The following is a 20,345-nucleotide window of genomic DNA, read 5'->3' as shown; positions in this document are numbered from 1 at the left end:
CCCTTTATTCTCTTGGATGGATGCCTCGCTACTGTGGGTGTACAGCAAATATATTCAAAAGGTTTATCCATAGCAATACACAAAACACCAGGAGACTCCTCCACGAGGTATCAATCCGATGCAAAGTCTGAGAAGTAGAGTGTAATGAATTACGAAACGATCTTAAAATTTAAGTTTGCAAATGCTGGCAACACTGTACACAGGTCCGCGTCTACCTTTAGGCGGATTATCCGCACACAGGAAATGAGTGACCGCTTCCGGGCAGTGCGCATGCGTCCGAGAGTCGGGGCTGCATTTTCCGCTGGGGATCACTTGCGGGACCAGCAGAGTGCGTACAAGATTTTCCCGAGTCAGTTTTTCGTAACTCGTCTCTCTTTTCGGAGCTCGGAGCTCGGTGGCCACAGACACGTTTGCCGTTCAGCCTGGTGTGTGTCCCCCCTGGTACGGTGGGTGAGCCGCGTGTGAAAAATTTAGGACCCCTCCGGCCTCTTGACTTTGGCTCCGGTTTTGGCTTAGGTGCGCGGGCCTGTTACTTAACCTGGTGCGTTAGTTGAGAAGGAGTTTTCTCGGCATTACTGGGATTGTTGCTGAATAGTGGTTATGGAATTTTGCACCATAAAGATGTCTCGGTGTATGTGGATGTGTGCGTGTGTAGGTGTGCTAAGCAAAGTTGGTGGAATTACAACCACTGAAAAAAGGAAAAAGTGAATGAAAAAAACGGGATAAAATGACCGATGAAAATCAAATGAGATCGTCGCGAGGAAAATGAATTAGTGCGACCAGAAAATTACTTCTTCTTCGACATTTTTCGTGCCCGTGGTGTGATCATAATAAAGTTTAGTAACTAAACACACGCACAAGCACACATGATGAAAAAAAGAAAATAAATCAAGGTGCGAAGAACAAGAAGATCGAGAAATAAGCGATAGTGGGTTAAAAATATTTTCCTCTTTGAACGTCCTCCGGCCCTGAAGAAGATTTGAAAAAAAATAATCGGGGACTGAAGAAACGAAGAAAACGTGTGAGAAAATCGGCACTCACCGCGAGAAAAGAGAGAGGGAAATGAGAAGCACTCCCGAACGAGTGACTGTCTCTCTTTAAAGTCGTGTTTATGTGTGGTGAGAGCCACCCGCGCGCGCTAATCGTGAATGGCGGTGAAAAACGTGTGAAAATCGCGCACAATTAATACACTTTGTAATTCGATATGCACGACGTCGTCACGTCGTCAGTGTCACTGTTGTGTGTTTGCTCCTCTCGCGCACGAAACTCCAAAAGAAAAGAAAAGTCAACGGATTGTGCTCTCACAGCGTGGCACTGCACGTGAAAATTCGATTTTACTCACACGAACGTGGGAGCGAACGAAAACGAGCCAGTTTGTAAATTGTGCATGAAATTTTCAGGAAAATTACGGGGAGGGAAGATTTCGTAACTTCCTCCCACCTTTGCGCCCGTGGAAAACTGTTAACAGCCAGGGGATTTGGCAAACAAGCTGAGTGCACTTTGCGCGGTGAGCTCAGCGTCGATGGAATGCACCCATTTGTTAGGAAAATCCGCACATTACAATTTACAATTTGTTTACATTTGCCAACAAGTTCGCCTGTGTATATGTGCTTGTGAATGCCGGAATAATCTCACATTTTTCAAAGAGCACTTTTTTTTCACCTTGCAATGCAGTCATCAGAAGTGACGAAGTGTGGAAACAAAGAACTTCGAACAACTCGGGAAGAAGTGATGAAGTGATGAAAAGAATTACATCAGGCGAAAAAGAAGAACATCAGGATTACCGATACCGAGCATTTCGTTGCACGCTTTTTTTTAATGACTTTTCAACCGTACAGATTTACTTTAAAAAAATAATAAAAGAACCTTTTGTTCAGCCAGCCTTGTTAGCATTGTGTGTGAACGCGGCCTTTTTTATATTTTATGTGTCATAAAAATATTCGCTCATTTCACGGAATCTAAATTGTGAAACTGTTGACGTTGATCGTTCGCTGAATACGTGAATATCAAGTGTGAGCTCTTTTTGAATGTGAAATTTGTTAACTTTTTTTCAACGATCGATCAAAAATATTTAGATTCCATGAAACTTCATGCTTTTTTTGTAAATCGTTCTATGTAAAATGCTTAACCCCGTTCCTACGCTCTATATTACTAGCAGCACGTACCACCTAGCCTACCCCTCACGAATCCCTATTGATAGCCCTTTCCTGTTGTACTCGTACGTCCTACACACACACCTCCTCCAAACCTGGCTTCCCACGTATGATGGAAAATCGTAATGGCCGAGATCGGAACAACAACGACGTAGCTGTCCTGCAGAACGGGGTGATCTTACGAAAGCTCAAGTCGAAGCATTCCGGTGAATGCCTGTTGTGTTGGAAGGAGGCCCGTCATCCCAAGTGTCTGTGTCCCAAATGTGCCAAACAGTACTGCTTTCAGTGTATCAAAAAGTGGCTAACCGATAGCAAAACCAAGACTAGTGAGTGTCCCAACTGCAAGTCCAAGTTGCCGATCGACGATTTGGTCCGGTGCGCAGCGGATCTCGTTGTCGGCGACGAAGAAGACACGAAGCAATCCGGCCACTCGGACAATGGTACTAATGTTACAGAGTGTGGCGGAAACGTGCAGCAGCAGAAGCAGCAGTACGAGCATCAGTATCGTCGGAACGGTGTCGAGTCGGGCTCAATAAAGTTAGTGGTGAAAGTGATTGAAAGCGACTCGTCGCTCGACGGGCGTCTGACAAACGGGAATGCTGGCGCCGGAATGGTTAATGGTTCCGCTCAGGCTAAGATGCTCACCGTCAACGGGCGTCAGGGAAAGAAATCGAAAGAATCAAACAGGAAGCAGCAACTGAATCATACGGTAACAAGCAACGGAAAAGTACCACTAAGCAATGGTGTAGTGCACAACGGAAAGGAAGAAGCAAATAATGTACGAGTGAATGAAACTGACACAAACGAACTGACAAACAAGCGAAGCAATGGAAAGGACCAGCCGATCAACCATCAACGCAAGAATGGCTTCAAGAAACTGCCCACGACGACCACAGTTGAAGTACCCGAAACGGTAGTACAAAGCGATACCAAGTCTGCAGCAGCTCCCTTAGAGAATGGGCATAGTATACATAAAGATACCCAACTTTGCCAGCAAAATGGCTCAGACCAGGATAGCGATCAGCCATTTTGTGCGCTACACGCACTGCCACTGCTGTTCTTCTGTTTAACCTGCAAGTGTTGCATCTGTGAGACTTGCGGTATTCGCGACAGCTCCCATACGCAACACATCTTCAAGAAGATAACCGCAATATACGATGATAAGCTAGGCAAAATTAGGCAAGAGTTCGCTCTGGTATCAACATACCTGGAGGAAATCCAGCAGGTGATACAGAGCGTTGAACAGAACATTGACTGGGTCAAGGCGGCTAAGGCTCGCAAGTTGCAAGAACTGAGTCGCCTTCTACACTCGGAGGCAGAATGTATCGAACGACAGATCAACAAAAAACTAGGCGTATTGCAGGACCAACGAGATACCATCGCAAACGAAGTATTCCGGGTGACGGCAGGCTACAAGAAGCTGGAATCGGAACTAAACTCTTGCCCACAAGAAGAGCTGCTGGTTAAAGATGCTGAATTTCTCAAGAGATGTAGCCAGCTGATTGAGAAGCCTGCCTCGTCGTTCGTTCATCAGCCAGTTCCTGCCGATTTGGAATGGTAACAACACTGCACCTACACGAATCACGGCAGCTTCTAAAACACCAAATCTTCTAATTACAGTGATTTCATTCCCGACTTTCGGTCGATGGTGTTTGTCATAAAGGACTACCAAGCGATCGAGCCCATCGAAGAGTGTCGAACATCGGACGTACTGTGCGACGTGATTGGCTTCGGCTGGCGGCTTCATGCCTGGAAAAGTGATCACCTTTCGGTTACACTGATGATGACCGAAGGAGTAACTGGAAGGTACACACCAACGACAAACTCAACCGTCCCCCAAAATATCATCAACCAAGCTTCTCTGCCTTCTTCCAGATATGAGTACTGTATCGAACTGCTGCACGAGGACGATCCTACCAAGTCGATCCGGCTTACCCAGATCGACCACTTCGAGCACCACCAGACAGGGCCGGTGCACGATTTGATCGAGAACGAGCGCCTCGTAGAGGAAGGCTTCATCGGCGATGCGAACGATACGCTGCAGATTAAGTTCTCGGTACGACCTCCGACGATCGTCATGAAAAGCCACTATCAACAGGAGTATAGCGATCGTACTAGAAAAGATAACATCAAGTGAGTACACGTGGGTTTTGGATTGTCTGTTTAGATGTGTGATACAAAAAAGGGTCAACCTGTTTTCAATGACACAGAGTGGAGGCCCAACAAGTTTGATAAATAATTCGGCTAAAGGTTACCCACATGGTTTCAAAGGGTGCGTTACAAGTCACATACTTGTTCCGAAAAGTTTCCAAACGACACCCAGTTTTGGATGCGATATATCTAGGGGAGTGTGGGGTAATTTGGACACCCTAAGGAAATTGCTCTGTTACGGGCTGTATGGATATTTTAAAGGAATGTGGATGACACCAGAGGATAATAGAGACCATATTTGATGGAAAAATGTCATTCATTTCGATAATTTTTGATGAAAAACCCATTTTTATCGCAAAAATTAAAAGGTGTCCAAATTACCCCCACATTTTTGTGTGGGGGTAATATGAACACCCCTATGGGGTAATTTGGACATGCCTTGTGGGGTAATCTGGACATACCTTGTGGGGTAATATGAACACCTTTTGTGGGGTAATTTGGACACATGTTGAAGAATAAGTTTAACATTTGATATTTTGAGCATGTTTTTTATCCTTCAACCTGGTTTTGTAATTGCTTTATATTTTGAAGTGTTGCTCACAATATTTCATCCAAGGTTTAAATAATGATTTTGTGATAGAACTATAATTCAATAAATAACAAATAGTTCAGTGTAGTATACATAATTTAATCATTAATACTGAAATGATTTAAACATTGATTTTGGATCAGGCACACTTTACTTATTTTTAGTGATTAAGGTATCGTTTATGTTTATATAAATCAATCTTTATAAAGAATTTATTATCCTGAACATATCATTTTGTTAAATTTTACATTCTGTAGCCCTTCAAATTTTAATATTATTGTACCAGCATAGAAATTAGAAATGTCAAAGAAATTAATTAAAAGCAATCAACATTAGAGTCTTGTTGAACGCCAAATGTACAGTAATCAGATTTTCATCAATTCGAATATTGGAATAAATTTATCTTAATTAAAAAATAGGGGTTTTGTGATAGTTCTCATTGCTCACATTCATTTTTAATTGTTTTGACATATTAAATCCCTCTAAATTTATCTAAATCCCTTTAAAAACTCATCCAACCATGAAAGTTACTTTTTTGTTGCCTGACAGGTAGACTTTCAGGTATGTTCAAATTACCCCACAAGCCATGTCCAAATTACCCCCATAGCATATTCTATCATAAATTGCGATTTTTGATGATAAAAATGGATAAAATGCACAATTTTTATACGTACATATCTCAGGCATCGTCCAAGCAACCCCCTTAAACAAAAAATTTCCACTTTTTGCCATATAACCCTGCAAAACCTTATTTCCTAACCTTCAAATATTAGAATTTAAGGCAGTGCCAACCGGCCTTTAGCAACTTTTACACATTATACCAAAACTACTTAACCTATTCCAACTTTTTTGGTTTGTTCATACTCCTAGGCCATTACTAGTACTAGTCTTATCACTTAAATTGACGTTTTCACTTTATATCCGAAGAAAACGTGATTTTTAAAGGGGTGTCCAAATTACCCCCACTGTCCATATTACCCCAAACTCCCCTATTACATATTTACGATTAAAAGCTAGACATAGCCACTTTTCACGGTCAACATAATTAAATCACGGGTGGAGTGTGCTCATTATTAGGTAAACAAACGATTGACAGACGCAGATACGAAATAGAAATTAGGTGAAGCCACTCGAAAAGATTTGATTGACAAGCAACAGGTTACAATGAGTTTGTTTTCATACAGGTAGCTGATGGTTTAATTTACTTGTGACCTTTAGGATCATGTATTGCTGGAGATGTTTGAGCATTGAATATATTAGTTCAATTAAAACAAAGAAATCAATCAGATGGGCTAGCCGAAAACGCAGCCGTATCATCTAATTCGGCAGCCAATAATTAGTGCACAAGTTTAACCACGTCAAGGTTTTCGCATGTTTTAGCGAGCGCGAACACACACACACACACACACACACACACACACACACACACACACACACACACACATTTCGCGCCTGTAACGCATACTAGCCGCGTTCTCGCTCTAAAAATATCGATTTACATAAAGATCGTGCTACCACCACCGCGCTATATAATCTGCCGCGCGTTGCTGCTGAAAAACTGATGATGACGGTCGAGCATTTTCCTGCGTTTTCAAACTTTGATGCGGCGCGGGTGTGTGACCGGGTTGTGAGGGCTCGCGCGTGTGTGTTTGTGTTCGTCCGGGGCGACGAAGTTGGGTTTGTCTTTTCTGGGCCAAATAAGATGGAACACAGTTGAAAATATGTGGAATTTCTTAAAAAGCAGAAAGACAAGGAGAAATTTTTTATCTTCGCGCAATAAAAAGGAAAAAAAAAGATTTACAATTTAAGATTTTTTAATGTTTGAAGAACCAATTTGTCGTTCATACAAGTTTCCGTAAAAATTAAAATTTAGAATTTTTGGAATTTTACAAAAACTTAAAAGCTTTGAATGTTAAAGTTTATTCAGAAATGTCATAATTTGTATCAGACTTTGTATGTGCGGAATGCTGATACAACTTATTTCAGGTCCGGGTATTAGAGGTGGTGATAGCCCTCGCGTTGCTTCCAACGCCCCATTTCAGAATAGCTACAGAGCTACAGAGTTGAACTTGCAATTATTAGTAATAACATAAATATTGCGGAAAAATCAGTAAAAGGCTTAAATGTTTGTAAAACTATTAATTTAATCTCAAATAATTGAGCTTAACATACTAAACAAGTCTGGTATCCAAATTTGAAACAATCCAGGTTTTTAAGCGAAGATGGCGTTCGAATTGCGAACGTCCGAAATGTCAGAATCTCTCAGTAGCACCAACATTAGAAAAAAATGTGGTACAAATTTTTCGTAATGTTGGTACCACTGCATGACTTTGACATTTCGGGCGTTCACAATTCGAACGCCATCTTCGCTTAAAAATCTGGATAAAAAAATACAACAAATAGATTGTTTTGCTCTTAAAACACAAGTAATTGATCTTTTTAATTACAATATTTTCACCTGACCTCAAAATAAGTACGAGATCTCCTGTGAGTTTTAATAATACTGTGAAAATCTAATGAAAACGGTACATTTTAAAACCAAAACACACAAAAATATATTGATTCCGCTGAAATCCAAAATTCATAAAAGTGGCTCAACCAATTATACTTTTATGTAGTTTATATACCAGAACATTTCTCAAAAAAGAATTCATCATAATAATGATCTGAATATTAAAAACATTGCGGTTTTTGGGAAAGGGGTGTGCAATTTTATCAGAAAATCTCCCAAATCTATGTATATATAAAAAAAATCGATGGTATTGTTCGAACGCGAATAAGTTCAATACGGATCTACAGAATGGTGCGCTTTTTACTGCGTTGGGTTCGTATAAGCCCAAGGAAGGTTTATACGCTAACTACTTGACACTTTGACCACTCTGGAGCCAATTCCGGAGCATCGGCAAATTGTATGGAAAAAGTTACGTAAAAACAAATTTTGATCACAGGAGGCTGAAGCCGAGAACGTCAACAAACGAAGGCAGAACGAAGTTTATTGTGTTAGGCTTGTTTCCAATAAAACCTTTGTAACTTTTTTCCCTTATTTTCTATCACTTTGCGTGCTTTAGGAAAAATATCCCTTGCATCAATTCCCATAAGAAATGATATGATCTGAACCTTAAACCATGTCCATGTAGAATTATAACAATATTAAATTGAAATGAACGAAATTTCACCCCATAGGAAAATAGTTTAAAAATTTCAAATGAGGATAACTTTAATTTTTTTCGTTCGCCCCGCAAATGAACGGGGAAGTTCCACACTTTCATATGCATATGACAGTTTTCTTGCTATTTCTCCAAAAATACTACCCCCCCTAAAAAAGACTCCGTGGGTCCAATTCCGAGGTCGCTGGGCATTGTTCGGCACCCCCTAAATATAGAAGAAAGCATCTAAAAGATCCTCGATTTATATTTAGACTTTCATATTTGGGTGGTCCTAATCCGGGCTTTCTCGGGGCTACCCTCTGAAATCAAAGATTGACTCATCACTAAGCTAAATTCCAAATTTGAGCTCATTCTGACCACGGGAACCCCTCCCTCTAATCGCTTGAAGTTTGTATTGTAAAAATCATCAAAATGTCTGCAGCTGTGTGCTATCTTGTGACATAGACCATTTTGGTCGAAAATGAGTTAATGATGACGTTTTGCTATACTTAACAAACACTACAAGATGCTTTAACCCGATTTTGGAAACTCGCTTCCGTTTCCCGGATATCGCAATACACACTTGTGACATAAACCAATTTATCATCAAAATGATTGTGCACACTTGTGACACGTCATACATGGTGTTGGAAAATGCGAAAAAAATTTCTTGTTTTTCACAAATTTATGTCCACACATACTTTCTAAAGGCAGTACAACCATTTGTTTATAAAAATATACTGATTAAGTCGGTTAAACCATTGATTTGAGCTTATTTTAAGTTTGTATGGGAATTCTGTGCACACTTGTGACACGTAGTACAATTTTACTTTCGAAACACATTTGTGAAACGTGCTTTTCAGATTTTTGTTTACATTATTTACTGTATCTTTTAACTGGTGTAACCAAATTAGTTGAAACTTGGAGCGTTTGTTAAGCGATAGTATACGAACCGATTGCTTCAAAAAGTTTGGCTCTATCATTCACAGTTTTGAAATTATTTACCAACAATCTTTAAAAATCGATTTTCTTGAAAAGTACTAAATGGTCGTTGTCACAAGATAGCACACAACTGACGATGTATGGCAAAAAGCAACTGTGTTGAATTGATAAAGATTGGACGACGATTGTACCCTCCACAGGTCAAAAAGTAAAACAGTTGCTTTTCTCCATACATTTTGATGATTTTTCCAATACAAACTTCAAGCGATTAGAGGGAGGTGTTCCCGTGGTCAGAATGAGCTCAAATTTGGAATTTAGTCTAGTGATGGGTCAATCTTTGATTTCAGAGGGAAGCCCCGAAAAAGCCCGGATTTGTACCACCCTACCCATCATGTCTAAAAGGTATAAGCCAAATTAAAAAAAAAGCAAAAAAATAAATAAATGTTGTTCAAAGTCTCAGACCTACTTTTATATGGAATGAAACAAAGAAATGTCTATTTGAAAAAAATAAATTTACGATTTTTCCCTAACTGTGCAAAGCATGCGAAGACCATTACGGAGAAATGCCGCTACAAGGAGCATTTTTAAGATGGTTTAATGAAGCGTAAAATAGCACCTCGTTTAAAAAAATCCAGCAAATTTGTCGACCATATCGCAGAGGCTCATCGCTTCACTGCTGGGAAATTTCGCTCAATGTAGCGAAGATTCACCCCATTTCTTGTGGGGGCCAAATGTGCTTCTAAGGGCCCGAATCGTCGATTGCATAAAGAGTAGCTCGTCCAAAATGCCAACTTGAGTTTGCTTGACGAACCCAAAGAAGATGGTACACTCAGCTCCGTAATGACACCGCATCGAGAGATGCAAATGACCGACAATTAATTGTCCGCCTGGTTGGATTTATCTTTACTACGTCCTACACTCCGCGGCGGGCTGGTGAACGACGACGACGGCTGGCCAACGGTATGGATCGGATGGACAGTCCCGATGATCATGTTCGGTTTGCTGAACGGTTTCAAGCCTAAAAATAAGTTCATCGGTGCCGTATTCATGTCGTCAAACGAAGAGACTATCCTTGCCCGCCCGTGCATGCAAACTGTCCGTTAGGGTTCGGCGGGTCTTCCGGGTGGGAGATGTTAGGAATTGGACGGAGCAGTGTTCCACGATATATTATTGCTACGTCAGGGATTCTCAGCAGACCCACAGCATTGGTATTTGTAAGCGAGCGATCATCGATAGTAATTTAGAAACAGATGTTTACGTTTCCAGCGTAAAATCAAATGGGTTTTTTTTAATGATTGATTGCAACTTTATTTGAGGAACATAACTGTGTAGAATATTTGACTAAGGTGCAAAACATGGACCTCATATATTTTGGTAAATATGAGTGTAGCTTGCATTACGTTTGCTCCGAATCTGAACATGGTATTTAAATTTCAGATCTGGGAGATTGTATAGAACACAACTTGTTTTTAACACATATAATCACATATAATGGTTTTGCAATGCTTGCTAATACAATATCTAGGACCTAGATAACTGGTATATCGCCTAAAGTTGAGGAGTATGAGCTTATCAACAAAAGCTACTAATGGTTATTTAGTGAAACATTCGTAGCTTTTTTCAATAAAAAAGGAAATTAGCTAGTGTGAAAAAATGGTCGAGTGAGTAGTTTCATAAGAGCGAACAATAACAAATTATGAGTGCAAAGCAATAATGTCAATTTCCTTTTATCATAGAAATGGTTATTTATTTGTAAACAAACCTAGAGTTCTCTTTTAAAAGGTGTTGATTGAACTTTCAAAAACTCTGGAAATGTACAACATAATTAAGCCGTGCACACTATTTGGAAAAGTCCTACAATCGATGGTTTAATTATCGTCGTGACCAATGATTTGTTTTTTATTATTTAAAAGGTGTGTATTTTATGAACTAAAAAGATAATGATTTCTACCAAAGTTTTACCATAGAGTAAGTATGGTGCAGAAACTCGAGCAGAAAGCAGAAGCAGAAACTTGCAATAGAGACCACAAAAGACCTGGGAGTCCTTGAAGTGGATGGTTTGATTTTTTGGAAAATGGGGCAATTCGGCACCAGCCATTATGATACCTAATTTTCAACTAAACAGGTCATATTCGGGGTTTCGACTAGTTTTAGGGACAATGTCATGAATTTGCAAGACTTATGTAAAAAAATAGTTTGTGAAAACGGCTTCCAGAGTTAATTTTAAAAGACTATGTGATGAGTAATAAAGTTTGAACAACTCTGTGTATCGCAAAAAAAGAATCCACCGCTACCTGCAGGTGGATTAAATTTTTCAAAAACACGGTTATCCCAGCCAGTCGAAGTAGCAAAAAATCAGACCACAATTTCGGCAGATCAAGTTTTGCCCCCTAATGATCAAACACATATTAACGTGTGTCACTAGGGTGTAATATGGTTGTATGGAAAAAAATAAAGTTGTCCAAATTTAGTGAGCACAGCACTTTTTTAGTTCCTTCTGGGGTCCTAAACAACTCCCCAAAGTTTGGGACCGATTGGTTTAGCCCTCACTTTGCGCAAAGCGATTCAATTTTCCATATAAATTTGTATGGGGAAAACCATTTTTTGGATTTTGATATTTATCAAATCCACGTTTCATGTTATATAAAAACCGGACTCATATTCGGATGCTCTGAATGTCCTCTACAACTTTGCCGAAGAGAGTATGGTGCTAGCTTGCCCCTAAAAAAGATACAACGTTTTCAAAACTCGTCTAAAACGTGTTTTTGCTCGAAAATCACGTTTTAGACGAGTTTTGAGGACGCTATATCTCTCTCAGGAGCAAGTTAGCACCATACTCTCTTCGGCAAAGTTGTAGAGGACATTCCAGAGCATCCGAATATGAGTCCGGTTTTGATATAGCATGAAACGTGGATTTGATAAATATCAAAATCCAAAAAAATGATTTTCCCCATACAAATTTATATGGAAAATTGAATCGCTTTGCGCAAAGTGAGGACTAAACCAATCGGTCCCAAACTTTGGGGAGTTGTTTAGGACCCCAAAAGGAACTAAAAAAGTGCTGTGCTGGAAAATCGATTTTGATATTACACCCTAGTGTGTCACGTCGATGCTCAAACAAGCATTTCTCCCTAATAGTTGCGACTTTTGAACCGAATCAGCAAAAAAAAACTAAACCGCCTCGTTCATGTGGTGGATTTGTTGTTGTTATTTCGGTATGCTCTCGTTTTGTGCTTGGCGCTTAAGTGTTTTGGCGGCCCGATGGCGGCACTATAAAAGTAGTAGCAAATACTTGTGGCAGCGCAGCTACTAATCAAGATTTGGTCGTCATTTGTTTAAGTATGTCAGAAGAGTAGCATGCATTTTAAAATAAATTTGGTATATCTTTAATCTAAAATTACAGTTCGAACAAAGGGTTAAACACACACAAAAAAAATTTTTTTACTGAAATTCAGTAAAGTTTTACTGAAATTTCATCAATTGAAATTTCAGTAAACGATTCAGTAATTTAGACTTTACTGAATTCTCAGTAAACTGATATTTGTCACTTTGACAGATGATATACTGAAATTAAATGGTAAAATGGTTGTCAAAACAACTGAAATTTCAGCAAAAGAAACGTCAAATTATTTTGCTGAAAATTTAGTAATTTTCTTGAGGCAGTTTGAAAGATCATTTGCTGAAGATTCAACAATCGTTGCTGGTATTTCAGTTATCAAAATTTGATTTTGCTTGTTATTGAAAATGTTTCCAGTACTGCTATTTTTCATTTTCATTTATTTCATTAACCGTCCAAACTTAAAAACAGGTGGTTAGCATCGAGGCATTTGTTATTACCATTTTCCTTACTTTGGTTTCTGAAGATCACAATACAAAATAATAAAAAAAAACACATTTGTTGTAACATATTTGAAAGAGGATTCATCTAAACAATAAGTCATAAGTGAAAGTGACATTTCAGTTTGACAGATATGCAGTTACGGATTTTTCAGCAATGTTTTTGTTCATTACCGAATTTCAGCAAAAGTGATGATTACTGAATCGCATTCAGTAAATTATTTTACTGAAATAGCAATCCAAAATTTGCTGTGTTGATTTTTAAATCAATTTTGAAAAATTTACTTCGCGGTGATTCTTGCCAGAAAGTGTCCTGCTTGACATCTCGTTTCAGGGGGACCATAGTTGATCCATAGTAAAATTTTAACATACAAACACAGAGCTTCAAGACCCTATTATCGTTGAAATCTGAGTGAAATTCACTTAAATCTGACAAATGTCCTATTTAGTCACTCCTTTGTAGTTTTTGACGAAAACTGTGCGGTTTTGATTGTGCTTGTATAATGTGTTTAACATTTACAAACAATAATGTATCTGTTAAAAACACCCCCTCTTTTGAGAAAATGCAAGCTTGCTCTAACAAGGCATATAAATTAAGCCTTATTCAGAAACCGGTCCACACTCCCCATTGAGATCAGATCTACAATCAATCAAGGAATTGTACTAATTTGATTGCGTGTTTTACTGGTATCGATTTTGAGACTATTTTTTTGTGCATTTCTCTTCATTCGAATTCCCCTTGCATCGCATGCCAACGAACTTTGGGATACAACAAAATAAAAATAAAAGTAGCAACCCGTGTTCCAAAACTGGTACTGCCAAGGTTATCCAAATCGGTCAGCGAATTACGTAAATTGATCCAATAGAGCTGCGAATTACGCGAACTATGTGCTCGTGTACCAATTAGGCCGCACTCTTATCAAGCGGATCTCGCACCAAATCGGACATTGTGGCTTGTTACAATTCTGAAGAGTCGGTCACGATCTTTTTGAACCCTTACGATAGGGGAAAGATGCCATTAGTGAGTCTTAATGTTAAATAATGTATTCTGATATCAGAATCACAATTTAGGTTTTTAATATTTTTAAAACAATATTTGTTCTGTAAACTGTAAATTGTGCAGTAGCCTTATGACAAATGTGTTTTAATGGGGATGCAACATGCGCACAAAAATAGGTTCAGAACGTTATGTTACAGACATTACCAAAAAGACTACGAAACTTGCCGTAACAACGGAGCAAGAGCAAAACCACGATCAGTATGATAGTTAATTTTTCAACCGCCATCGTGGTTTGATTTGGTTGTTTTAAGTCTCACTGAACAGCGCATTTCTCTATATACTGAACTATAGAGCGCCGCCAACGACAACGGCGGCATTCACACGACGTGACAGCATCTGTCTCGCGTGTCGAGCAAGTGGTTAACCTAAAATTTGTAGTATTTAAATTAGATTCAATTATGCCTTAATTGAATCGCTCGCTAAACAATGTTTATTTTAGCGCAACCACTATTGACTGGCGGCCAAAATAGAAAGCAAAGCGCTCTAGCTAGAAAGAAAAGGCTAGCCGAAATGCGAAGAAGAAGAAGAAGACCTGCCACAACTGTTGGCCATCACGGCGAGGTCACAATACCCCACCGACCGGCGGCGGTTGTGGGTAATAATAATTAACATACATTAAATTAATATGTTCTGCTCGAAGCCGATGCATCATCTTCGTTTGGCTAGAGCTTCAAGACGTTCTGAAATTGCTCTCACGTGTTCAACCAAGCGATGATGGCCAGAAGGGCCAACTAAGGGGGGCCAACTCGCCAAAATTGCAGCAGTAGGTAATACCACCTTCTATTACCCTGGCCGCGCATCCACTTTGCATGCCGGACAGGACAGCATTAAATTGCTTCGAGAGTACAGAGTACATATGGGCTATTTTTGTTCTGCTTGGAGAATGTTGATGATGATCGTGCCGATTTAGTCCGTACGTACCTCTCTCGTGAGGGCCAATTAAAATTGCTCGTGATTGATCTTCACACATTAGTGGAGCTCGCTGTTCAAGCATTCAGGTACGTGAACGCGCGAAATTTTTCGTGAGTCACCTCTCAACCTCGGTGCCGTTCAGCAGACATTATACCTATCCAAACGACATGTCGGAATCGCTCGCTGTTGACCTTCTTCCGTTACATATTCCCTTGTACGGATTCTTGGCCCGCCTGGACTGGACTTCGCGCTCAACTAACAGTCATCGTAGAACCGTGAAATTACCTCCGCTGATGATCATCCAGCAGTGTCGTCGTCAGACCCGTATTGAGTGATCTCCGCGAGATGAAGATGGTGATCGGCTTGAACTGATCGTTGTTGGCAAGTAGCGCAGGACATAAGTACTTGGATGCATGCATATTTATAAGCGTAGCAGTCACCGCCGTGGCTTGAAAGTCACCTGCGTGCATGCTGGAAGGGGGTAAAATATCTAGTGAAACGAACATGTTACGGAATGGACTCGGAGTGAAGGGCGAACATTCACGCATATTCACAATTATGCTCAAGTTTTATGCTCGTTAAATGCTTGTTTTTGCGTGCTGCACTAGTTGTTTTTTGAGCATTTTTTTTTAATTTAGAGATATTCATTCAAATACAAATATCCTAACAATGAAATCGAAATGTTGAATCATAAATGTCCTGCTTTTGTTTTTGCTAGTTTTTCAATGTTTTTTTTTTAATATGGCTGAAATTAGTTTTAGTTTTTTCAACACACTTTAGCCATTTATTTTTAATGGTATGATAATGTAATAATAATGTAACCTAATTACGATTATTTCAAAAAATGCTTATTTCGAAGCAAAACTAAGTGATGTTGATGTGAAGTGATGTGATATTTCATGAAATTCAAGCTATTTGTTTTTTTTTGTTTTTTAATAAACTTTTATGTGGCTTCAATCTGCGACCAAAAAACATAATTTCTAAAAATATTTTTTTTATTGAATAAGAAAAATATATAGAAATCAAAAATAAAACGACTCGCCAAAAAAATAGTGAAATTTTCAAGGACAGGAATAAATTCTCACTTGCATTTTCAAAAGGTTGTTTTGAAAAGGTAATCTGGATTTACTGTATGTGAACTTTTTCAACTCAAGGGGTTACATACATGTAAGAAATCATAAAATTTCATAAATCAGAAAATTTATTGAATCCTCTGAAAAGATGATTTTCAATCACTCCTGAAAGTTTCATGAAGATATTTCATGAATAAACTGAGTTAGAGGCGATTTTAACTCAAAATTTTGCCATGCGCGGACTGCGGACTGCGGACTGTCAAACTTTGTTTGCGTTTTTCTCTAAACACCGAGTTGATTTACGGGTGCCACGATATCTCGAGATGCAATGGACCAAATTGGCTGAAATTTGAGGTGAAGACTCTTCAGACATATCCCGTGTGCATGACGAAGCCCGGTTCTGAAATTTTACTTAAAAAAAAAATACAAAAATAAAAAACTAACGATTTTTTATATGAAAAACATAAAAATATTTTTATCTTTTTTTAAAATAAACTTTTAAAAAATCGGCCTTCGTCATGCACACAGGACCGGTTTAACGAGTCTTCACCAAAATTTTGAGCCGATTTGGTCAAGGCAGTGTTGAGAAATCGTGGCACCCGTTTTTTGAAACTGCTAACTTCAACTAGCTATATCTTGGCAATGATACACCCAAATGTCTTCAAATTTGTTTTGATAATAGATGAAAATGTATATTTTGATGCAATGAAAACACATTGAAAATAAAATTAAGTGTGTGCTCACACCAACCTCTGACTTTTTTGTTGATGTACATGTATGTAACCCCTTAAATTTTATGAGTTTTATCAATTTGTCTGGTGCCAACAAAACAATTATTTACTAACAAATGTTTATTAGCTTGCAACAAAGAACCAAGCAGAACATCGCAAATATTTATTTCCCTAACCAAATCAATAAACACCACAAAATCGTTGCATCGTTCCAGTGAATACGACAGCAACGTGATCACCATCTGCAACATTCGGGACCCTACGACGTCCATCGTGCTGTCGAAGCAGTACACCGATACGGTCGGATCGCGGTGGCGGCTGAACGTCTATCCAAAGGGCAACAACACCAATTACCGCTATCTCAGCACGTATGTGGAGTTGTGCGATGGTATCGCTGGAAGGTAGGCTCTGAGCCTGAATTGGTTGAATCTTTTTTCTAAAGTTAATTTCTTTTTATTTAGATACCAGTACATTGTGGAGTTGCTGCACAATGATGCCCACAAGCAGGTCAAATTTCAGTCCGAGGATCACTTCCGGGTGGGGGAGATCAGGGGCTACCAAAAGTTCATTCGGGTGAAACGAGTCCTGGAAGAGGGATATCTCAACGACGATGGTTCGATCTACATTCGACTTTCGATCAGACCTGCGACGTTGGCTCTGCGGTGTCAATACCAGGAGGAATATCAATCGCTCAAGGAGGAGAAAATATTGTTCCAGTTCAACAGTCAGCTGAGCCAGCACCTCACAAGAATACGAAATCTACGAGAAGAGAATACGGCACTGCAGAGCATCGCGTATCCGGAGTATAACTCGAACATATTTGTGATGCGAAACTTCACCGGTTTACGACAGACCAGCGAAGATGTTTGCTCGGACAATAGCTATGACGATCTTGGATGCTGCTGGCGCCTCATAGTGTATGCCAACGGTGACAAGGAAGGCAGAGATGAGTGGCTAAGCGTATATTTGCGACTGCTTGAGGGAATCCCGGGAAGGTATTCTAAAAGTCACGTAGTAAAAGTGGAGTGATTCACGATTGATACCTTTTTTTTTTTTTGCAGCTACGAATACTGTATCGAACTGCTGCATAACGATCCCACAAAAACGGTGAAGATGGAGGGAACTCAGACGTTCGAAATCCAGGAGCGCTTTGGCTGGTCACAGTTTGCTCGTCTGGACATGATCTGTGCAAACGGGTTTGTTAACGAGGAGCACGACGCACTATATTTCCGGTTTTCGTTACGGCCTCCAAACTACAAAGGAAAATGCGAATACCAGCAGCTGCTGCGGATGGAGCTAAAGAAGGATAACGAATTGCTTAAACGGTAACGCATAATACGGTTAATTTCTTCAAAACTAGGTCGTCTTAGACGTGCTTCCTTTTCAGTGAACTTATCCCGGAATACAGCACGATTACTTACACGTTGAAGAACTTCACGGAGCTTCAGCACAAGGAAGGGTTCGTTTACTCGGATCCACTGTGTGATGATTTGGGTTTCACGTGGCGACTGCTGATCTACGCCAACGGTCACAGCGAAGGTCGTGGGTGCAATTTGAGCGTCTATCTGGTGCTGTTCGACGGTGTCTCTGGAAGGTTAGAAAGATAATGAGTCGGGTTAACCCAGTTCTAAACAGTAAAACATTCTTATTTCAGCCGTTTTGAGTACCGCGTCGAGCTGTTGCACCGCAATCCGACGGCCAACATCAAGATGGAGGGCGTCAATGTGTTCAAGCTGAAGAAGATTTGGGGCTGGCCACAGTACATTCACCACGAACGGCTACGCCAGGAGGGTTATCTGAACGAGGACGACTCGCTCGAGTTCCGTCTGTCGATCTGTCCGCCCGACATCAAGCTCAAGTGTGAATATCAACAGGAGTTCATTAGACAACTTAAGGAAAGGAAAAAGTAGGTTAATTGGAGTGTGTGAGCGCGAAAGTGTGTGAGATATTATGATGCAGATGTATGAAAAAAAAACAAACAAGCAAACAAAAATAAAATAATCGAGAACATCGAGAAAAGAGCCAACCAGTAGCAGCAGAAATTGGATGAAACACTCGGACTGAGCTCATTCATGGACGTTAGTATGACAGGGATGCAAATATAGGATGAACGCAAAGAAAGTGGAAACTGGGAGTGAAAAAAGTCGACTATACGATGTCGTGAACATGGACTATGTGTGACACAAAAAAAAAGAGAAAAAGTGCGAACGGAAGAAAAGAAAATTATTAAATATTTGTGACATCGGTTCTTTGCGTGCGTGCTAGTTCAAATGGAGAGATAGAGATGTAGGAAAAAAAGTTTATTTTTAGATCGAAAATAAAAGAAATTAATAAACTTATGAAATGACCCAAGCTCAACGTCCAAAGAGCATTTTAGAAACAGGTTCTCCTGAAGGGATAGAAAGGTAACAGTAGTTGCCCAGCAAAAGTGCTAACGAAAGATTTATTGGTTTCATTTTTTTTCATAAACTTTAGCTGTTTTGTCTATTCGAGCCACTGAGGAAATGGAGTTTAATTTCCTTTTTTATTTACACACACCTCATATTCTTTTAAAATGTATCTATGAAAAAAATATTCGGACTCTTACGCAAACCGCTGAATCCATTTAGACGAGAGGTGGGCTATGATGAAAGATTTATTGCAATTTTTGTTGGTTCTGTTTTTTCTGCTTTGAGTCGCGATCGAGGGATGTGTCCACATTCACCATGCATGTAAAATTATTTATAAGAATCATATTGTTCGGATGAAAGAGATGATGCGAGGACAGGAGCAAGTAGCACTTTTCTATTAGATATTTTTTTTGAATACTGCAGGCAAAAAAAACAGATTCGCCAAACGTTAGGTATCGAACGCGTGACGGTTCGAAAAAAATTAAGAAAAATTACTTCATGAAAATTAATGTTATTTAAGAGCATAAAAAATAAGAACATCAGGAAGAGATTTTTTCTGTCTTAGGGCAAATAAAACAAACCATGCCGGTGGTACCGCATGTAAAAGTCTAAACTGAAGCAATACCGCAAAATAAAATAAAACAGGCGTTGCAGGGAAACAGCGTTTTGTTTTATTTGTGTAGAAAGTTTTTTTTTTAATACAGAAAATCGAATTTGAATTTACAACTACACAATGGATCTGGTTTAGGCAGTTGATTGAAAGTATGTGTTGCATGATATTTTTTTTAAACAACGAAATCATACTTTTAAACAGAGCATGGTTCAATAAAGTAAACCGCAGCGAAGCAAAAAAAGAAGAAGCATACTTTGAGAAACGAAACAAATTCCTATGTAAAATAAAGAGTGATTTTGAAATAATTTTTCAAGCTGTATTTTTATTTCATTAAAGAATCCTACCCACACCTAAAAAACGTGTATTTTGCCAATTTTAAGACAACAGGTCACTATATAACAAAAACCACAGTGTTTAAAGTGTCTTTTAATAACAAAAAAATGTACCCAAAACAGTAAAGGTAATATCAAAGTAACTCTGATTTAGTGATTTCTTGTTTTCGTCTTTTTCCCGATTTGCGCGTGGCGCGTCAAAAGGCCTGTTTTTATTTTGAAGAAGTTCAATTGTTAACCCTCTAATTTTTATGCTTGGTAAAATTTCTCTAGGAATGAGATTATGTTTTTTCAGCCCTAGGCTCTTTGGTCCAGACAACGTCGAAACGGCTTGATTTTTGAAAGTAGAAATTTTTCATTCCAACCTTTCATTTGTGTTCAAGAGAGCTGAAATAGATTGAAATGTCGCGAAACAA

The 20,345-nt window shown here is 39.2% G+C and overlaps 1 protein-coding gene across 9 annotated transcripts; it reads left to right on the top strand.

Annotated features, from left to right (window-relative positions):
- The first annotated feature begins 361 nt into the window (after positions 1 to 361).
- LOC6032238 lies at positions 362 to 19,904 on the top strand. 9 transcript variants are annotated; one of them, XM_038263460.1, is made up of 10 exons: positions 371 to 425; positions 1,647 to 1,832; positions 2,320 to 3,710; positions 3,774 to 3,959; positions 4,029 to 4,286; positions 16,810 to 16,995; positions 17,056 to 17,589; positions 17,656 to 17,919; positions 17,982 to 18,188; positions 18,249 to 19,904. In XM_038263460.1, exons 2-10 carry the CDS (start codon positions 1,740 to 1,742, stop codon positions 18,502 to 18,504), a joined length of 3,375 nt encoding a protein of 1,124 aa, XP_038119388.1. In that variant the 5' UTR covers positions 371 to 425; positions 1,647 to 1,739; the 3' UTR covers positions 18,505 to 19,904. The 9 variants fall into 9 exon arrangements, with proteins under 9 accessions (XP_038119384.1, XP_038119385.1, XP_038119386.1 ...); XM_038263459.1 differs by having other exon boundaries at positions 371 to 446; XM_038263456.1 differs by lacking the exon at positions 1,647 to 1,832 and having other exon boundaries at positions 362 to 441; positions 2,159 to 3,710.
- Positions 19,905 to 20,345: the final 441 nt, after the last annotated feature.

This window comes from Culex quinquefasciatus, chromosome 3 (assembly GCF_015732765.1).
Source record: "Culex quinquefasciatus strain JHB chromosome 3, VPISU_Cqui_1.0_pri_paternal, whole genome shotgun sequence".
Taxonomy (NCBI): domain Eukaryota; kingdom Metazoa; phylum Arthropoda; class Insecta; order Diptera; family Culicidae; genus Culex; species Culex quinquefasciatus.
This window is presented reverse-complemented; position numbering and strand designations above follow the sequence as displayed.

Bases quoted from the DNA above. Each gene is read 5' to 3' on its own strand.
- LOC6032238 (XM_038263460.1), top strand. From the start codon at position 1,740: ATGAAAAGAATTACATCAGGCGAAAAAGAAGAACATCAGGATTACCGA. The intron at 3,711-3,773 runs GTAACAACACTG...TTCTAATTACAG, and splicing joins GTTCCTGCCGATTTGGAATG to TGATTTCATTCCCGACTTTC. The intron at 3,960-4,028 runs GTACACACCAAC...GCCTTCTTCCAG, and splicing joins ACCGAAGGAGTAACTGGAAG to ATATGAGTACTGTATCGAAC.